The 18,804-nt window shown below is 38.6% G+C and overlaps 1 protein-coding gene and 1 long non-coding RNA gene across 3 annotated transcripts in view; one reads left to right on the top strand and one right to left on the bottom strand.

Moving 5' to 3' along the window:
* Nucleotides 1-18,804, bottom strand: part of LOC148759209 (uncharacterized) — a 252,241-nt gene that overhangs the window by 194,906 nt on the left and 38,531 nt on the right. The window contains exon 3 of one of the 2 annotated variants that reach the window (XR_016023054.1): nucleotides 15,607-18,431. The exons of the other annotated variant lie outside the window; for it this stretch is intronic. This is a non-coding gene — a long non-coding RNA (uncharacterized LOC148759209). Of the gene's footprint in view, nucleotides 1-15,606; nucleotides 18,432-18,804 lie in introns of those variants that run through there. 2 annotated transcript variants of the gene reach the window in all.
* The window catches only part of LOC148759210 (ankyrin repeat domain-containing protein 26-like), a 35,283-nt gene continuing 19,185 nt past the window's right edge, over nucleotides 2,707-18,804 (top strand). Inside the window, exons 1-8 of the mRNA XM_088802421.1 lie at nucleotides 2,707-4,274; nucleotides 5,947-6,126; nucleotides 7,302-7,372; nucleotides 8,527-8,664; nucleotides 10,063-11,022; nucleotides 12,376-12,525; nucleotides 15,634-15,704; nucleotides 16,045-16,138. Of these exons, the coding sequence (XP_088658547.1) occupies nucleotides 6,051-6,126; nucleotides 7,302-7,372; nucleotides 8,527-8,664; nucleotides 10,063-11,022; nucleotides 12,376-12,525; nucleotides 15,634-15,704; nucleotides 16,045-16,138 (1,560 nt within the window). The 5' untranslated portion in view covers nucleotides 2,707-4,274; nucleotides 5,947-6,050. The remainder of the gene's footprint in view (nucleotides 4,275-5,946; nucleotides 6,127-7,301; nucleotides 7,373-8,526; nucleotides 8,665-10,062; nucleotides 11,023-12,375; nucleotides 12,526-15,633; nucleotides 15,705-16,044; nucleotides 16,139-18,804) is intronic.

The following is an 18,804-nucleotide window of genomic DNA, read 5'->3' as shown; positions in this document are numbered from 1 at the left end:
ATGTCTTTTTTATATTTGCTGTCTCTCTGTTGAAGTTTTACTTACTTTATGGATTCTTCCCCTAATTTCATCTCACATCCTTATAACTAGTGTTTTAAACTCTGTATCTGGTATGTGTCCATTTGGTTTACCTCTTTTTCTAGAGTTTTGTCCTGTTCTTTCATTAGGGAAATGTTTCTTTCTCCCTTGTTTGTTCACTGCCTCTCTGTGTGTGTTTCTATGTATTATGTAGATCTGCTAATTCTCCTCATCTTGGCAGCATTGGCTCATATAACAGGTGTCCTGTGTGTCGGGTGGTACAACCTCCCTGGTCACCGGAGCCAGGAGTTCCAGAAGCTCGTGTGGGTGGTGTGTGCCCTCCTGTTGTACTTGAGCCATATTGCTGTTGGCGCATCAGTGTGTGGAATGGACGCTCAGGACGACTGGCTGTGACTACAGTAGATGAGCTGATGTGTGTGGGCTGACGTCACAGAGTGGGATCGGCTGTAGCAGGGCTCCGGTGTCTGCTCAGTCCATGGCTTGGGCGTGCCATTTGTGGAGCTAATTGGGTGTCGTTCTGGTGTTGCTGAAGCTGATCACCAGGTGTGTTGGATTTGGGGCCTCTTGGGAGGGGCTGTGGGGCAGGCCCAGGTCAGCTGCTGCTTGTGCCCAACCCGGAGCACCCAGTGGAAGCCAGAAAGTGACCTATTTTTGGTAGCTGCCTTTGTGGGTTTGGAGGCCCCTGGGAAAGGCTATGCTGTGACGCAAGACAGGATGATACATAGGATACTAGAAAGAAACGGAGGTCCTCAATAGCATAAGTTGCGGCCTTATTGACTGTCTTAAAACAGAATTGTGATGATGCAACACCTCTGCTTACTGGGTGACTCCCCAGTATGTGAGGGTAAAATTCATATGCTAGCATGACACGTGCCTTCTTTGATTTGGTTCTGAAACGGCAGCGGTATCTCCATCCCATTCTCAGTGTTCCAGGCTTACCCCATCCCTTTGCGGCCCTCACTTGCAACATGTTGTTTCATCCTCAGGCTTTTGCTCCCTCTGCCCTTCTGGATTCCCCTTCATGCCTTCCCTCAGCACCTCGTATAACTGTCGAGATGCAGCCCTATCTTTGCCGCATCTGCTGAGCTCGCCTGGTACAACTGATTGTTGTCTCTTGTATGATCTAACTGTACTTTATTCACTTCAGGTGTACAAGTAGCGAGCGGTACTTTTCTGTTCTTATTTTTTCATGTATTATAATATCTCTACTCCTACTAGAATGTAGGACAAAATGTTTCATTTGTATTTCCAGCTTCCCCTGGGTCTGTGCCTATGATTTGTTGCCTACAGTAAAGTTTTCTTGTCCCACCGATGGATGGACTGAGTGAGTGAGTGAACGAGTAAATGAATATGATGTTTTCTGAAGTTGGGTTTTTCTTTCTTTTTGTTTTCTTTACTAGAAAGAAGCAACCAAGCCGGCAATTGGAAAAAGAGAAAATCGTGTCGCTATTATTGAAAGTGCTCCACAAGACCAAACAAGCAATGGTAATTTGACTTGTGTTGACAGTGCACACCAGGATAATATACGTGGTAATTTAGTGACTATCTATGAATTCTTTCTAGCTTAAGCTCTGCTATAAACAAATCTAACATGTGTCGACCCACATGTGATATTCACTTCTTTTAAGCATTCTTTCCTATCTTTTTTTGCAAAAGTATCCCCACTATTAACAACTGCTTCTTCTTGCAAACGCTTCCACCCCCTGAAATTCTTTTCTGCTATTACTTTTATGGAAATAAGCATGACTGAATGTGTATTTAAAATGCACAGTAATATACGTTCACATTAATGTACCTGTGACTCCATTTTATAGTTAAAAAGTCATCATTAGGATTAGGACAAGATGAAGATGAAGAATCACCTTGGGATTCTGAGGTACTGTCTTTCAGAATTATTATTATTATCAATGTTATTTACAAAATCACCATTCTGTGATGTTAAAACGAAAAGGGTGTGCTTTGACTTTACTTTCTCACCTCTGCATTTCCCCATACAAATCATTTTTTGATGGTTTATCCTATAATTAATAAACTAGCTATGTGGTTAATCTAATAAGACAGCGTAGTACAATTCTGCTAACTTGCAAGTTTCACTTTAGGAAGTCAGTGCAGAATAGTATAAAACACGTAGGCTTCCAAGTCTTAAGGAGTCAGTTTGGGATCTGAAGTGAAGTTTACCTAAAAGGTAAAGAATTATTCCAGCTCGACCTATACCCAAATGCATGACTCTGTGGTTTTTGTAGATGTGGAAATGTCCTAATGAGTTTCAGAAAGAAAGAGTTTGGATTGTAGGGTGTTTTTATAATTTGGAACTTGAGAAGATAATGCCTGGGACACCAAAGTATTATTATATTTGTATTGTCAAATAGATCTGCAAGGAACTTTTCTATGGTAGGAAAAGCATGGTTAATACTACTAATATGTTGGATTACACTAACAACAATTTGGCTGAGCGCTGCTTTACTATGTAACAACTGTCTCGTTCAGTTAAAACAGCAGGCATTGAGTCACTTGATGGCAACTGTACTTGCAGTAATGGAAGTACAGTGTAATGATGAGCCAATGTGAGGTGACAGCTGTGGAAAGAGACAGGAGGAGTGTGATCTTCTGATATAGGCAACTGCTGCCTCCTGGCACAGACACTGCGTTTGACGATAAGAACGCAGTAGAATCCTGCATGGGTCACTTGCTAGCTGTGGGGTCTTGGGGCAACTCCTTCTTAACCTGTCGGATGTCAGTGCCCTCATTTGTCATAATGGTACTAATGACTACCTTTGAGGTATGTGGAATGCACAAATGTGGTAACAAATGTGAAAACACTTCGAAAACTGTAAAGGGTGCTATAGAATGTAAAACACAATGATCACAGTGAGATGCAGCGACTTATTAAATATCGGGGACACTTTTTGTAAACCTGTAGGACAATCAAATGGCAGTAGTGTCAAGAACAGAGTGGAAAAGTTAGAAGGGGCACGTGGATTTCTCACCTGGGGGATGTTAAGTTTCAGAGACTGTGATTGGCAATACCCTGTAGATGTGTAGTGTTTTGGTACTTGAGGCTTTGTTGGTGCGAGCTGAATGTTTTCACCTTGAGTAAATTTCTAGTTGGATACCAGCTGTGTGCTGGGCAGTTAGACACTGACTGGAGAAGTTCAGGGGACAGCTGTAGCTGTACAAGCAGAAAAACAAGTGAACGACAGTCCATTATAAGTCACTATATCTGCGTCATTTAAGCAGAATGGAGAATGCTGGGTTAAAGAATATTGTCGGGGGTCGGGCATGATTGTAGTTGGAATAGGAGTGGGAGTGGAATATCAGTGGTCAGGAAAGATCTTTGTGAGTGTGACAAAAACTGCCAAGTGAAGCATGAGAAGGAGCCAGTCGTGTGAAGATCTAGAAGCAAAACCTGCTGGACAGAGACTGCAATGGATCGCATCTGTCCATCATTGTATTCTAACGTCTTGGAATGGCCAGGAAGAGGAAGTGGGGTAACCATCATCAACCCATTTTTATACTTGTTGTTCTGTGTGGGAAAGAAGTAAAATGTGCATGGTAAGTGTCTGGTACATTTTAGATGATTATAATAAGTAAATGTTCTTATTTTTCCCTGATTACAAATTATTATACTTTTTTGAAAAGTTGCATAACTATATATACCATTTTTCCTATTATTTATTGACACATAATATAATGAAAAGTTTTTCTTATCTCTTTGCCACTTGGGTCAATGATTTTTTCTATCAAAATTTTTGTCAAATAACAGTTCGGTTTCTCCTAGCTCTTGTGGACCTAGATGAAGTAGGTTCTAAAATGTTCTGTTTAGACTCAGCTGGACATACACCAAGGTTTCTTACCATGTCAAGCAAGTATCTTGTTTTAGCACTAAAAAACAAAGCTGTGATTAGAAATATGTAACGGTTATATCAAGTGCACTTATCAAAGTATTAGGTTGTTGCGAAAGTAATTGGGGTTTCAAAGGTAAAGAACAAATTGCAAAATTGCAATTACATTTGCACCAACCTAATATTTCCTTAGATACATATTTTTCAAAAAATGCTTTTCTTGGAGGTAAGAACTTTAACATTTTCATCCTGAATTATTAACTAGAGATGGTATGAAGTGTCCATGAGTTACTAATCATCTTGTTTCCTAACCCCTTCAGACCAGCATTGAAGTGGAAGATCCTGTTCCTGAGGAAGCTGTAGGAAAGTACGGTGCGCAACCCTGCAGACCAGGTGCACTTTGTAACACCAATTTAATTTTGGGAAGCAGTACGCGCGGACATTTGGCATGCGTGCAATCTTCTCTTCCTCATTCCTTTTTTTTGTTACAAATTTAATTGAAGGATTTGACATAAGTAACGTGATGTCATTGTTGCTATCGAAGTTTGAGAGAAAAGACATCGACAGGACTAAGAAAATGAGATTTTAAAAGTGTGACTTCACTAAAATGTTTCTCCTCTTGTTTCGATACCCCAAAAAGTCCCAGTTTGGAACCCCTGTGCTTATTAGGGGTTCTCAGGGGTTAATTATCACACTGGAAGATATTTCCAGGGTTTCCAAATGGTTATTTGAATTTTGACGTTTGCCCAGAGTAAGCCTCAGTCGCTACCATGTCAATTGCGTTTTAACTTTACTTCCTCTTAGTGTTGTAACACTGATGCTCTTAAGCCAACCAGATGTTCTGATGAGCAGACACTGGCTGTGCGTGTACATGAACTTATGGAGTCTTTGATTATTAAAAATGAGAGAAGTAATTAATAGTAATGAATATCTGGTAGACACAGTCTTTGAAAACAGTATTTCTGAATCTTTTGTGCCCCGGGATTCTTTTATGCTATTAAAACTTATTGAGAATTCCAAAGTATTTTCTTTTGTCGGTGGTCTCCATTGATAGTTACAATATTAGACTTAAAACCTGAAAATTTTAAAATACGAGCACACACAGGCATGCATTCCTTGAGCCATTAGAGCTACGAGCCAGTCACCATCAGACCTATGATGTTACCATCAGAGCTGTGATATCACGGCTGTGGAGAACTCTACTGTACACTTAGAAGAGAATGAGAGTGAAAATGGCCAATGACAGTCAGTGTTTCTGTGAAAATAGTTTTGACCTTTTCGGGCCCCTCGACTGACTGATCTTGGGACTTTAGGGATTCTCACAGGACATTGGAAACTACTGTTTTAAATGACATACGGGCTCCCTGGTTGTGAAGTGATAAAATAGTTTTAAAGCTTCTCTTCTACAGTTGTGGTTTTCTTTCACTTGTCTTTAAGATTTAAGGTGAGAATTTTGTTTAAAAAGCAAAAGGAAAATAAGTTTGCTATATATTCATTTTCTGTCTCATAGTTCACTGTACTCCTTGGAGCTAGTGTGGACCTAGTTTGATCGTATTTTTACTTGGAAACAACAAAGTCACCCAAGTCTGTCATTTGTCATATGAATTTCTGTTTATGGAAGGGTTAAAAAATGAATTCTGAAGATATTGAAGCATTTAGAAAAGACTATTTTCTTATAATAAGTAGTTTCTAATTTGTAATAGTACCATGCTTTAAAAGCTTTTTTTCTAATCCCATGTTTGTCACACATATTTGAACTTAAGATAAGTGGTTAGACATGACTTTTGAGAACGACAAAAAAATTCACATCCGGCACCATGTTAACTATTAAGGAAAGCTTTAATTGGAAACACATTACATAATAGAAATTGCTGAGTGACAATAATGAATTAAACTTACCTATGAGAATGGCAATATAGGACACTTAAAATAAAATGTGCTCGGAAGGAGTAGTGTGTTCGGGGAAAAGGAGGACGTGGGACCGCTTCTCTGAAAAAGGAAGTTTTTCAAGATGGTCAACTTTGTGTTATTTTTACCTCCTAATAAATGAAAACTTTATTTTCAGCTTCTTCCAAATGGAATGCTACTTCTTTGACTTTCGATCATGGAACTTCTCAAAGATCCGGGGATTGGAAAGTTGGTGATAAAAGGCCGTTTGCATCACACTCAATGAGCAAACCTCTGTCAGCATCCACAGAGTTTGGACAGATGACCGTAATAGACAAACGAAAGAGTCAGATTGTAGGTGTGTTTCTGTTAGGTAATCATAGGCTCCGTGACTTGTGTGAATCACCGCTGCCAGAAAACAGAGAAAGCAAAGAAGGAACTAAAGATACAGAAAGTGTTCAACCCCAGCCCACCTCTATGTAGCCCCATCATAGTTCTGACTTTCCAACAGTCATTTTGTGGCAAAATCTACTTGACGTTTACTCTGTTTATGCAACTTACAACCAAACAGAATGACTTTTAGCAAGACATTGGCATTCTTCCTGAAGCACAGTAACATACGGAAATAAGAAAGAGAATGAGGTGAAAGGGTGATTTCCTTTAGACTAGTATTTAGCGTACACTGGGGAGTGGGCAGCAGGATTATATGTACCACATTGGGACCAGATGGGAAAACTTCAGAAAGATCAAAAGGTTGCCTAGTGAAACAAAACAGTTTTTTAGCTTTAGTTTTATAGCTCGGCATTCACAAGTATTGGTTATAACTTTATTCGATGTAACTGAAAAAGCACCTTTGAAACCAACAACCAAATATTTCTTGGATTTTCTATGGCATTATATAGTTTAGAATTGACTTTTGCAGCAGTATTGGGATTCATTGAGAATTTAGTGCATAGCACTTCCTTCTCAGCTGTGTCCGCAGTCTGTCTCCTCTTCTCTCCCTTCTTCCTTAAACCCCAGTGCTGAATCCTCAATGGTGAAAAGAAATTTTCAGAATACTAGAGGAAAACATTTCAGCTATAAGGAAGGGTGTACACAGATACATGCATCAGAAGTAACAGTCATTGTGGAAACAATGAATGACGTTGCAGTTGAATCTTAGGGTGTTGTTCAAAAGGTACAATTACGAGGTAGAGAACAGAGTATATAGTGCGATTCGATATGTTTGTCCTGTATTTCTAAATTGCGTTTTGTTTCTGATTGTTTTTCCATCGATGTTCAATGAATGAATTGGTGGATTCATTTTTGACACGTTTGTATGCCTTTTACTTTGTGCCATATTACCCAAATGGTTTGTTGAAGTGTGAGCTAATTAGAAGTATTTCTTAAGTAAAGTAAAGTATTCAGGAAAAGATTACGCTTAATTTGAACTCTCAATTGATAAGATGTTATTTTCTGTATCTATAAAGATGATAGCTTTTATCTGACTGTTCTAAGTAGTTCGTTTTAACTCATATGTAGACTTGTCAGCAGGACAACACCTAGGAATGACATCGGAGGAAGGGCAAGCGAGGCTTGATGGAAATGAAAAGAACTACACACGTGTATGTAAAATTTAAGCTTATATTTCTAGTATAATATGGTTTTCTGTGCTTTAATAATATAATAGAGTCCAATTGAAATTACCTTTCAAGCTAGCCTTTTAGAGTCACACGGTCATAATTGAATGATATGTATAACATTTGAACTAGTTAGAAAACTTAAAATATTGTTAGCATCTATACATATTCACAGCTCAACTTTATCCTTGAATTGAGGCAAAAAATAATAATAATAAAGTCCTGAATATTGTTTGCTCCTTTAATTTTTATAACTCCCTTACATAACAAAGAAAGTAACATCAAATATTGAATCACGTGATGAGACAGTTGAAATTATGAACCATGTGAAAATGATGGCCACTGATTCGGGCTCACGTGAAAGGAGTCAGTGGTTCAAAATGTGCAGTTCCCTATGGCTTGTCACTAAGGCCAAGGTTAGAGATGGATTCTTCCTTGTGACCTCTGTGTAATGGACGTCTGAGTCTACATTCAGAGAGAGAATGGGGTCATGCAATCAACTCAACTGACTTTTAAGAGAATCACGCTTTCCAGGATGGGACCTTTGGTTATTAGGGCACAAACAATAACTTTCTAATTCCTTTCATTTCAGTGTAGGAAATCAGTAAATGTGACTTAATTTTTGATCTGCTCTTATTAGTGGGTGTTGAATAAGTTAGAATTGGATGCAACAGATAACTATGTCAATGTATAACACTATCATAGTGTATAATTTGTATTAATATGTAGGAATTTACTTCTCTTACTGATTGATGTTAATGATGTGGGCTCCTAATTAAAGTTTGCCTATTCTCCCGTTATTAATCTTTAAAAGATATTCTTAAATTCACTATAGGGGCTCACTATTTAAGATGTGGTGTGGTGAACTATTTTAAGTGAGGAAGCCTCTGTGACATTAAAAATCATTTACTATTTCATTTTTGGGGTGGGTTTAACATATAAGCGATTGTTTAGTGCAAACGGTGACAAAATTAGTTTTGCGGGTTCATGTTTTTCTTCTAATTTAGACTAAGGCAACTTATTTTTCACTCTCTACTTACAGTCCAATAATTTAGGAATAAGTAAACGTAGATTAAGATTTTTAACAGTTAAATTTTAGTTACATTCTAATTTTTCTTTGTTCCTATTCGATTCTCTAGGTTGTACAAAAGGAAAACGACACGCAGAGGCCACTTTCTCAAGAACAGGACAACAGAATATTAGAAGATGCAATTCTGACCAATTGCCTTCAACAACAAAAGGAGACAAAAATAAATCTTAAGAAAATGAATTCTGAGGTATTTTGTTTAGTTATTTTCAAATATGTGTGTGCGTATTTGTGTATGGACATATTTTGAAAACCAATGTTGTACCTATGGGAATTCTAGAGGATGTTAAAGGTGTGTGTGTGTGTGTGTGTGTGTATTTTAGGGGAAGTGAGATTTTCCGTCCATTGCAATAAATGATATTCTTGACTGAAATCCATTTATGTCCAACAATCAAGTAGTGACGTTCCCAATGTCTCATCTATAGGGGAGGCTTTCAATACTTTTTACATGGATCAATGAGCTTTTTACAATCTCAACTCTACTGCTACTGATAACAGAAGTTGCAGTTTGAGGCAGGGATTTCATCCCCTTGCTGTGTTAGCAGAGAGGTTAGTTTTCACTTCCACTGATTGTAAGGAGTAGAAGCATAGCCAGGTCAGAGACCGTCTTTTAGATCTCCTTGTCCTGCTTTTGAGAAAAGTAACAATTTGCTCCCAGTAGAGTCCTACTTCAGTACTAGGAACTTTTGAAGATATTGGATGCCGTGATACATACTTAGTGATAATTTAGTGGTGAGTATTTTATTCAAAGAAGTCAGTGTATTTTCCCCTATTTCACATTTATTTCTCCTTTCAACATCATGAAAGGGAAACAACACTTATTGCAGCAGCAAATAATCTCACTATTTTCTAAGAAGAGCTCTATAATTTTTAGCTTATTTTCCCTGAGTATTTTGAAATCTAAGGCGTCTTTTGAATTTATATGTTTACACTAGAAGAGCAGCAAGCATACTATTGTAGAGTCCAAAGTCCTGGGGAAAATCCTGACCTTGCTCCTCTTTTTAATCATTCTGTTCGAGATTGTGATAACGAAATGAGTTCATTGATGTATAAAGAAGTGCTTAGCGCAATGCCTAGATTTATCAGTGATTAGTAGATTTAATCTCATAGGTGACTCTGAAAATATTAGAAAAGTAAAATATATTTTGAGTATTCTTGGAAAAAGAATTCTAGGAAATGTAATCAGTCCAAATATATGCAGAGTGAATACTCTTACTGTGGGATAGGTGTATATTCAGACGGTAACCTCTATTTTAAAATGTAGTCAAACTTCTTACTCTTTTATTTCATGCCTTCTGGGTTTGCTGCCTTTCCAGTTCTGAGACTCTTAAAATTCTCTTATGATTTTAAAGTTCTCTTTTTTACTTTCATGGATTCAGCATCTTACATTAAATTTTTTTTAACTCTGGGGAATTTATGCTTGTATAAAGTTGGAGGTTTGCATTCAATGTTGTATTTTTCCAATGGGATATCCACTTACTACAACCTTTTCATTATATAAACATTTAGGTTCTTCTTTAATTTCAAACGATATCATGATATGCCATTTCATTGAGTGCTAGCTACAAGTCTCCTTTGTTTTACTTAGGTTTCTGAGAGTTGCGAAAAAGAAAAAGACCTGTTGCGTGAAAATCAGATGTTACGGGATGAAATCGCCATACTAAGACTGCAACTGGACACACTGAAACCTCAGAATCAGGAAATGGAAAAAAAATACTTTGAGGACACTGCAAATGTAAAACAAAAGGATGACCGTCTTCAAAAGACGATAAAACTGAATGACAAAACACTAACAAAAACAATATTTGAATATAACAGACAGCTTAATGTTCCAACAGCCGAGAATACAATGCTGAACTCTCAACTGGAGAATGAAAGTCGAAGCAAAGAAAGATTGAAAATAGAAGCGGAATCCAACCTTTATATGCTGGCTAGTGCTTCTCTCCATCATTATGAGCTTTGTAAGCAATTAATAAGACACCTACGAAATGCTTTCCAGGGATTAAGAGATGAATGCTTGCATTTCATGGACAAAATCAGGTTTGCTAGGTGTAACCTAAAAGAAAACACTGAGATTCTTTTTCAGCAACTTTCTAAAGCTCAAAGTAAATCCAATAGCTTAGACACTGAGCTCCCTCACACTAGATATGCTGTCAGAGACAGGACATTGGTTTTTGAACCTGTACTGAAAGACCCAAACCAAACTCAGTGTCAAGAGGAAAAAATTGAACACGTGCATCAAAGGAAACAAGGAAAAGTGAGCACATATACTGGAGAGCCGGACTCCCCAAAGGAGAAAGGTTCTGACCTGCAAAGTGGAAAGATGCTTCTTCCACGGCAACTGGGTGATGCGTTCAACAAAAGTGACAATAAGGAAAACTCAGGAATGAATATTCAAGAGCAGCTTCAGCAGCTCAAAAAAGCGCTTCAAGCTGTATTTGAAAAACAAGATCGTATGTTGAAAGAGGAACATCAGGATTTTGTCAACAAATTGAATCACTTGAATGGAAGAATGTGCCAGTATGAAAAGGATAAATCAGAAAAAGAAGTAAGTATCCAGAAAGATAGTTTTCAAATTTCCTGGAAGAAAATTCAGTGTTCAAATATTTGATGATGGCTAAATGTTGCAAACTAGCTGAATATTAAACATACATAGATTACAAATGTATTTGCTCTAACAGCTTAAAAGCATACATTGTATCCAGCCAATAAAACTTAGACCTGTGAGGTGCTTTCCTGTGAGTAAAGGCATTGTGTTGACTATGAAATTTTAAGGTATAAATTATTAATAGATACACATTGATATGAATGATTTAGTCTTAGACCGCTTCACTAATAATTTTCATCTTTGTGTTACCACATTGCAGTACCATTATGAAGCAGATAAATGGAAATGCTCCTATGCAAACAGAGTTTTTAGAGATAAGGGTTCAATTAAGTGGATTACCTAGACAGTTAATTCTAGATTTCCCCCATGAACTGAAGTGTAGATGCTGTCCCTTTCCCTCAGTAGTTTCTTCCACGTTTTAGTTGGTATAATTTTGTTTTTATTCATGTCAATTTGATATAAATTGGAACTATTTCAGTCTCAAATAATGTATTCTTATGAACTGTGACCTCTTTAAAGGCAGCTAATTTTTCATTAAATCATAATTTGGGACAAATGTGAGGAGTTCTATCAAAACTCTACTTGATTTAATCTTCCCACTGCTATGAATAATAGTCTCTGAATATTTTTACAAATTCATATTTCTCATCGCAAGGCCCATTTACTATCATTTGGACAGAAGTTTGTCCATTTCAAAGAGAATTGCAGCGGTCTCTGATTTATTAATTTGGCATTGGGTCTCCATTTTCAGACGAGTGAGGGGTGGCAGGATTCATGTGTAGCAGGAAGGGAGGTCCAGGCCGTGTTACCTGGGGCCCTGAAGACCAGTGGAATGAGTCGCTTTTCTTCTAAGATACAGGAATCTGTTGGAAGGTTGTGAGCAGTGGACTGCATACGTGAGGACCTGTGAAGTCAATTTAAACCTGTGATAAAAAAGGGGGAAAACATTCCACAATGTAGAATTGACTACCACTAGTCCCACCGACATACCTAGCTCCCCTTGAGATGTCAGGAGATTGTTAAGCTTTGCAGCTTCATCAGGGGAAGTGGAGAGTGGGGCTGAATCTGTTGTTCAAGTAACCTACGTAATAGTGAGTGGGCAGCAGGATCACACCTTCTGTGTCTTACCCAGATTCAGTAAACAGAATTTGTCCAAAAGAAGAAAAGAAGGTGAACTGATGCGTGGGGTGATCTTTTTCAAGCTATGTATTGTATTAATATGTTAGAGTTAGCGAATTTTAACGTAATTTAATAGATGGGATTATAAAATCACTAACAGAATCATCTTCCTAGGTGGTTGGGAGACAACTTCAACGAGAGCTACCGGACACCATAAAAAAACTGCCTAAGTCAGAGGCTTCACTGCAGGTTAGATCACATCAGCATATGAATTCAGAAGCTGAGAGGCAGGATTTCAAGACATTAGAGCAACTCCCAAGTCAGGTATGTGTGAAATGTAACCTGTCAACAGTTCATCGATAGTTGATTAATATAAAGTGTTTTAGGATGCTGATTTTCAAGGCAGCTCTCTTTTGTGTTTTCCTTGTACTTAATTTATTATAATTTTATTATCTTTATAATGCACTTCTTCCTTAAATTCTGGCTTCCATCCTGCTATTTGCATTGTATGTGTTTGTAGTCTATACCCTTGGTAACGTTGAGAAATAGGCAGAGTTCCTCATAGAAATCGAGAGACTTTTTTCCTACTAAACAATCTTTTGTAGTGATAGGTCCATGACCACGATGAGCAGCCATTTAAGATCAGAAGATAATGTTTACTAGCACAATTCAGACATTTGTCTTATTTCTTATCATCGCTTTTGTGAACGGTTACAGCATTGGCATATGTTTCATGGACTTCAGACTGACTTGTACAGAAAGTTCATTATACAAACCAGTTGAAGTAGGCATTTCCTTCATTTTGTTTTCATTTTAGAAATATTTTAAAAGTATAGAAATACGTAGATCATTATATTATGCACACCCACAATAGAGAATTAAGAAAATAATCTAGATTTACTATTGTTTTTTTTCTTTTTAATCTTCATTGGGATGCAATTCCCATATCATATTTCAGCCATTTAAAATATACAATTCAATGTCTCTTGTTACATTCAGAGAATTGTGGAACTATCACCACAATTATAGAACATTTCCATGACCCCCAAAAGAAACCCCACATCACTTAGCTGTCACCCGTCTTCCTGTCTCTCCCAGCCTCAGGCAACCACCAATCTACTTTCTGTCTCTATAGATTTGCCTATTTTGGATGTTTCATGTAAATGGAATCACAAGATACGAGGTCCTTTGTGACTGGCTTCTTTCACGTAACATCTCATTTCCAGGGTTCAACCGTGTTGTGGCACATATCAATTGTTAGCTATTTCTTCCTATTGCCCAACATTACTTCACTTTGTGGACAAAATACTTACCCATTCATCAGTTGATGGGACTTTGTGTTGTTTCCACTTTTTGACTGTTAATAATTCTGCTATGAACACGAGTTGACAAGCTATGGGGGAGCCAATGTTTTGATTTCCCTGCCCCCGGATTTCTCGCTCCCAGTCTCACCTCTCCGTGAAGCTTTCTCTGACTGTTCCAATTCTCATTGAACTCATGTTCCTCAGAACTTGTCAGATAGTCTGTGCAGAGCAATCAAGCCCAAAATTTGACATAGTTTTAATTTTTCATGAAAGAGAATTCTGTCTTTCTAAGTATAAGTTTGTCTAAGGGGAAATAGTATTTGATATGATGGCACCTATCCTTGCATAAATTGAAAATGTTTTCTTTAACAGTTGTTAGGATAAAATTAAATATTTTATACCAAACCAATACTTCCCCTTGGAGACATTGATATAATTAAACTTGTATTCTGAAAGTATTTCTCACAATTATGTATAAAATTGAAAGCACGAATCTAATAGAAAATTGTTCAATGAAATGGTCGTTTTCCCCCCTCCATGAAAATAAAAAAAATAAAATAACAGGGAACCAGCCCTTCCTCTCTGCAGCCAGACAGGGTGTACAGATTGATAGCACGTTCTTACTGTACAGTTCTGAGGATGCCTTTTCTGATCTGCCAGAGCATGGTGCTTTCATCTACTCTTCTGAGTGCTTGCTAACACATCCCAACCTAATCAGTTGCTGGGAATGAATTGATTTGGGAAGTTGGGTTTGGCACTAGAGTCCGTTATTTCCATGTCAGTGGCTTTACCCTGCCTCTCATGGTCATGTAAATTGTATGCTCAATCCAGGAGGTGGTATTTGCATTGCAGTCCTTACTCATTACCCACTGAGTGGTACAGAGACATAGTAACGTATAAATTATTACAAGCAGAGAAAATGTACTGTTGGCTAGTGGAATTGGTAAAAGGATTTTAGTACTGGGGTTCTATTCCGGGCTTAATGCTCCCCATTTGCTGACATTGCCAATAGTTTGATGAATGATTTCACTGTAACTGGTGTAACAGACCACTTCCATTGGCATCCCATCCATGTAAATATCAAATTGTATTAGAACTTAAAATACAGCAACACTAATAATGCTAACTGCAAACCCTTTGATTTTACTGTGTGCCGTGTCCTTTTCTATTACATATGTTCCCTAATTTAATCTTCCCCATATCCCAGTGAGGTAGATGCCACTATTGTCTCATTTTATACATGAAGAAACTGAGATCCAAAAAATTTAAGTATTTTGCTCAAGGTCACCCAGCTAATAACTGATGGACTTGGGATAAAAGCCCAGGCATTTTGCTCTTGTTTAATTACTGCCCCTCAAACTATTCCATGAACTGTCTGACTGCCCCCAAGAGTAGCCTGTTAGCTTTCAAACTCCCTGGAATAGGCTGGTAATTCACGTACGTGAATATTTAAAATTAGAGTTGATGGGATGCTTGGAATACAGTATGTGTGACTTCTCAGGTCATTTGTACTACAAGGTATGATAATTAAGTGTGAGAACTCATTCTAGAAAAAGTGCTACATACCTCCTTGCTGACTATCACTACAGTCACAAAGGTCCCTTTGGGAAGCTATGCACCGCTGCCACCACCTAGTTCACAGTTCAAAGCAATTTGGGAACTCTTTTTCTGGAATGGCCATCATTGCTGTCATCATATTACCCTTGATGTCCTGAATGTCATCAAATAGTCTTCCTTTCCATATTTTCTTTATCTTTGGGTAATGACATATTTAGTCATTGGGGCCCAGATCAGGTGAGTAGGGAGGGTGTTGTAATACAGTTATTTGTTTACAGGCTAAAATCTCCCTCACGGACAGCGCCATGTGAGCTGGTGCATTGTCGTGATACAAGAGCAATGAGTCGTTGGCTAAAAGTTCAGGCCGTCTTAACTTTTTCACACAACCGTTTCAGCACTTCCAAAGAGTAAACTTGGTTAACTGTTTGTCCAGTTGGTAGAAATTCATAATGAACAATCCCTCACACATATAAAAAAAAAAGGGGAGCAACATCATGCAACAAGTTTGCGAACTTAATTGTCAGATGTCATAGATCATCAGTACTTCAACATCACTTTTTCTTTATTTTAGCAGCAAGAAGCAAGTGCCCGACATGCAGAGGATGCGCAATGTACCGAGAAGATCCAAGATCATGTGCAAAGGTATAATTTAAAGCAGCACAGAAAGTACCTTGAGTATTTATAAAGCAGACGTGTAGTGTATTATGACAATTAGATCAGTTATAACAATAAACACATGAGTGTGAAGCTGGGTCAAAATGTCAGCTTTGAGCTACCTTGAAAAGAGTAATTTGTGTACATTATCTCTACTTTTGCACATTGTCCACAATTCACAACTAGAAAAATGGCACAATTGCCAAATCATGCGCTTTTGAATTTGTAAGATTTTATGTAGTTGCACCTTCAGATATTTGTTCAGAGATTATGTGGTATGCTTTAAAGTCAATGTGTGAGAATAATTATGTCAAAATATTCACTTTAGGCTTGAAACTCAAAATGCTGTCATAAAAACGATAAATAAAAAGCTAGAGGGCATAATCGAACACCTTCACAGGAACCTGTCAGGTACAAGCTTGGTAAGTTAGTCTCTTCATTTCTGTCATACTGCAAAGGAATTTTTATGTCTGTCATAGTAGCATATAATACTATTTTAGACAATAAGAACAGTCTCGTTAATAAAAGTACCGTATCCATGTTGATACTACTTGCTGGGAGTAATGTAATTCCTCTCCACAGAGAAAGAAATCTCAGTTCATAAAATTAATGATTTTTGTGGTAAGAATTTTATAAAAAAAGATTGCGATAGTCTAAAGGCAATATTTGATGTATACCACGTTTCATTTATCGTTTCGTTTGTCCAACATTTGGGTTTTTCCAACTTTTGGCTGTTGCTAATTATGCTGTCACAAACATCGGACTACAAATATCTGTTTGAGTCCAGGCATTTGAGTAAGGATTTGATCCAGAATTCTGAATTTCCCTTGAAATGTAAACCCTTTAGTGAGATTTGGAGAACAAATTACTTTTAATGTTCTAATTTGTTTTCTTCATCATTAAAGAATACTGGGTCATTGTGCAAATGTTTCCTGAAAAGAATATACTTTTCTCTTTGTTGGATTTTGAAAAAGAAAACAGATGCAAGTGTAAAAGTAGAAATGAATGTCCAATCAAGGCCTTACATAGTAACATAGTGCTCCTAGCTTTGCAAGTTTAGAAACTAATCTTTTTCCATTCACTTGAGTTAATCATACGCTTTTAAAGATTTAACAGTTCGATGTCAGAAAAGATTGATGTGTCATCCAGGATGACAATTTCCCGATGGACAGGGAAAACTGTATCACTGTTTCCTAAGCAGAACAACATTCCCCTGACATCCTCCTGTCCTCTGGAGGAGAGGCTCCCTAGGATTTCCCATCCTAAGATCGCATTGTGACCCCTGTGGTGGACCAATGACGTAGATGTACCTTCCAGCTGGTGTATTTCAGTCACAGTAGCCAGGTCTAAGCAATTTCATTAGACAGACATGCCCATCAAGGGAAACAGAAGATTGTGCTGATGGTCCTTTTTGTGGCCAAAGAAACTTTGAAAAAAATTTTTGTCTAGACTTCTTGTCAATTAAGTCACATTACGTTAGCATACTTTTCATATGAGTGACATGATAATGTGTTGAAAAGGAGTCTTACGTGAATGGTAGTTCCAGGAGTTGTCACATGGCAGTTTTATAAAGAAATCTATTGAAGTATCAAAAATTGAAAAATTGGGGATTTGTGGTCTAGATAGCAGAGTAGGTAAATGCCATGCTTGCCTCCTCTCATGACCACATCAAAATTACAACTAAACTACAGAACAATCATCACTGAGCATCACCTGAAGTCTAGTTCAACCAAAGTCGTCCTACCACTAAGGACATACAGAAGAAGTCACCTCGAAACTGGTAGGAGGGGCAGAAAAACAGAACAAGCTGATGCCAGACCCCTGTTTGACTGTTAAAAATCGGGAGGGATATCGTGGATGCGGTGGTCCACCTGGAGGTGCAAGTGGTCCCAGCTCCACACCAGGCATCCTAGCCCAGGATTCCAGTGCTGGAGAGAGATGTCCCCATAACTTCTGGGTGTGGAAACCAGTGGCTGGGTGAGATGAAGGATGGCTAGAGTCCCAGTCAATTCTCTTAAAGGACTTGGGAATGGGATTACTAACTGAGGGACTCACTTGCTCTGAGCTCCAACTCTGGGCAGTAGTTCAAAAGATGTCAGGGACATAAGGAAAGGAAATACGTTTTCTGGCTTTAGGTTGACGGCTGGAAGGGAGCTTTCTCCCACACAGAGGTGCTTGTAGAATCCATTCTTTCTGAACTGATCCATCACCCGTTGCGGTGTGAGACATGGGAGCCGCCATCTCTTGAGTCTACATCAACGTGGCTAACAATGTCCATCCCACCCTGGTGAATCCCTGAGAACCTGCCCCACCTAACTAGGGAGCAAATCCAAGCTGCTTCCAGTGGTGTTTCCAAAAAAAAAAAAAAAAAATCCTGTCTTGGCTCGTGCTGCAGACTTTCCTAAAACCTCTCAAATTTTCACAAAACCCAAACAAGCAGTGTGTGGCTTCAGCTGACCTTTACCTCTTGCTGTGCAGACCCAAGATGGCACTAGTGGAAGCTGGCTGTGGTTCACAACTGGAACTCTTCAGGCACCTCCAAAGCTGGTGCGGGTGGCAGCCATCTGCATCCTGCTTTGTGGTCAAGCTAGGTAGCCCTGGGCAGGACACAGGCTGCAGCTGAACTAGGCCTGTGGCCGGGCCGCTTCCAGGAGTCCCTAGGGCTGACGTACTTGGAGGCCATCTTTGGACAGAGCGGGAGCATCACCGGGGTGCCTGCCAGGAAGATACAACCAAAGTGTATACAGGGTAGACACCAGTGCCATGCTACAGCGAATCCTGCTCTATAGGGGCAGCCCCTGCAAAAACAGCTCCTCCACTGTAGTCATGGTCAGTCCTCAACCAAACAGTCTGACAATCAATACCTCCCATTGACATGCCAACAGCAACCAAGGCTGCACTACAACGTGAGAGTACAGACAACCCACACAAAGGACACTCCTATAGCACCCGGCTCTAGTTAACAGCTAGTACGTGCCACTGGGCCCCACAGGACACCTACTACATGAGGACACTCCAATAGGTCTGGGAGACACAGCAGCCCTACCAAATACATAGAAACAAACACTGGGAGGAAGCCAAAATGGGG

This window comes from Rhinolophus sinicus, chromosome 1, assembly GCF_057876585.1.
Source record: "Rhinolophus sinicus isolate RSI-liver-muscle chromosome 1, RSI-T2T, whole genome shotgun sequence".
In the NCBI taxonomy this organism is placed as follows: domain Eukaryota; kingdom Metazoa; phylum Chordata; class Mammalia; order Chiroptera; family Rhinolophidae; genus Rhinolophus; species Rhinolophus sinicus.
This window is presented reverse-complemented; position numbering and strand designations above follow the sequence as displayed.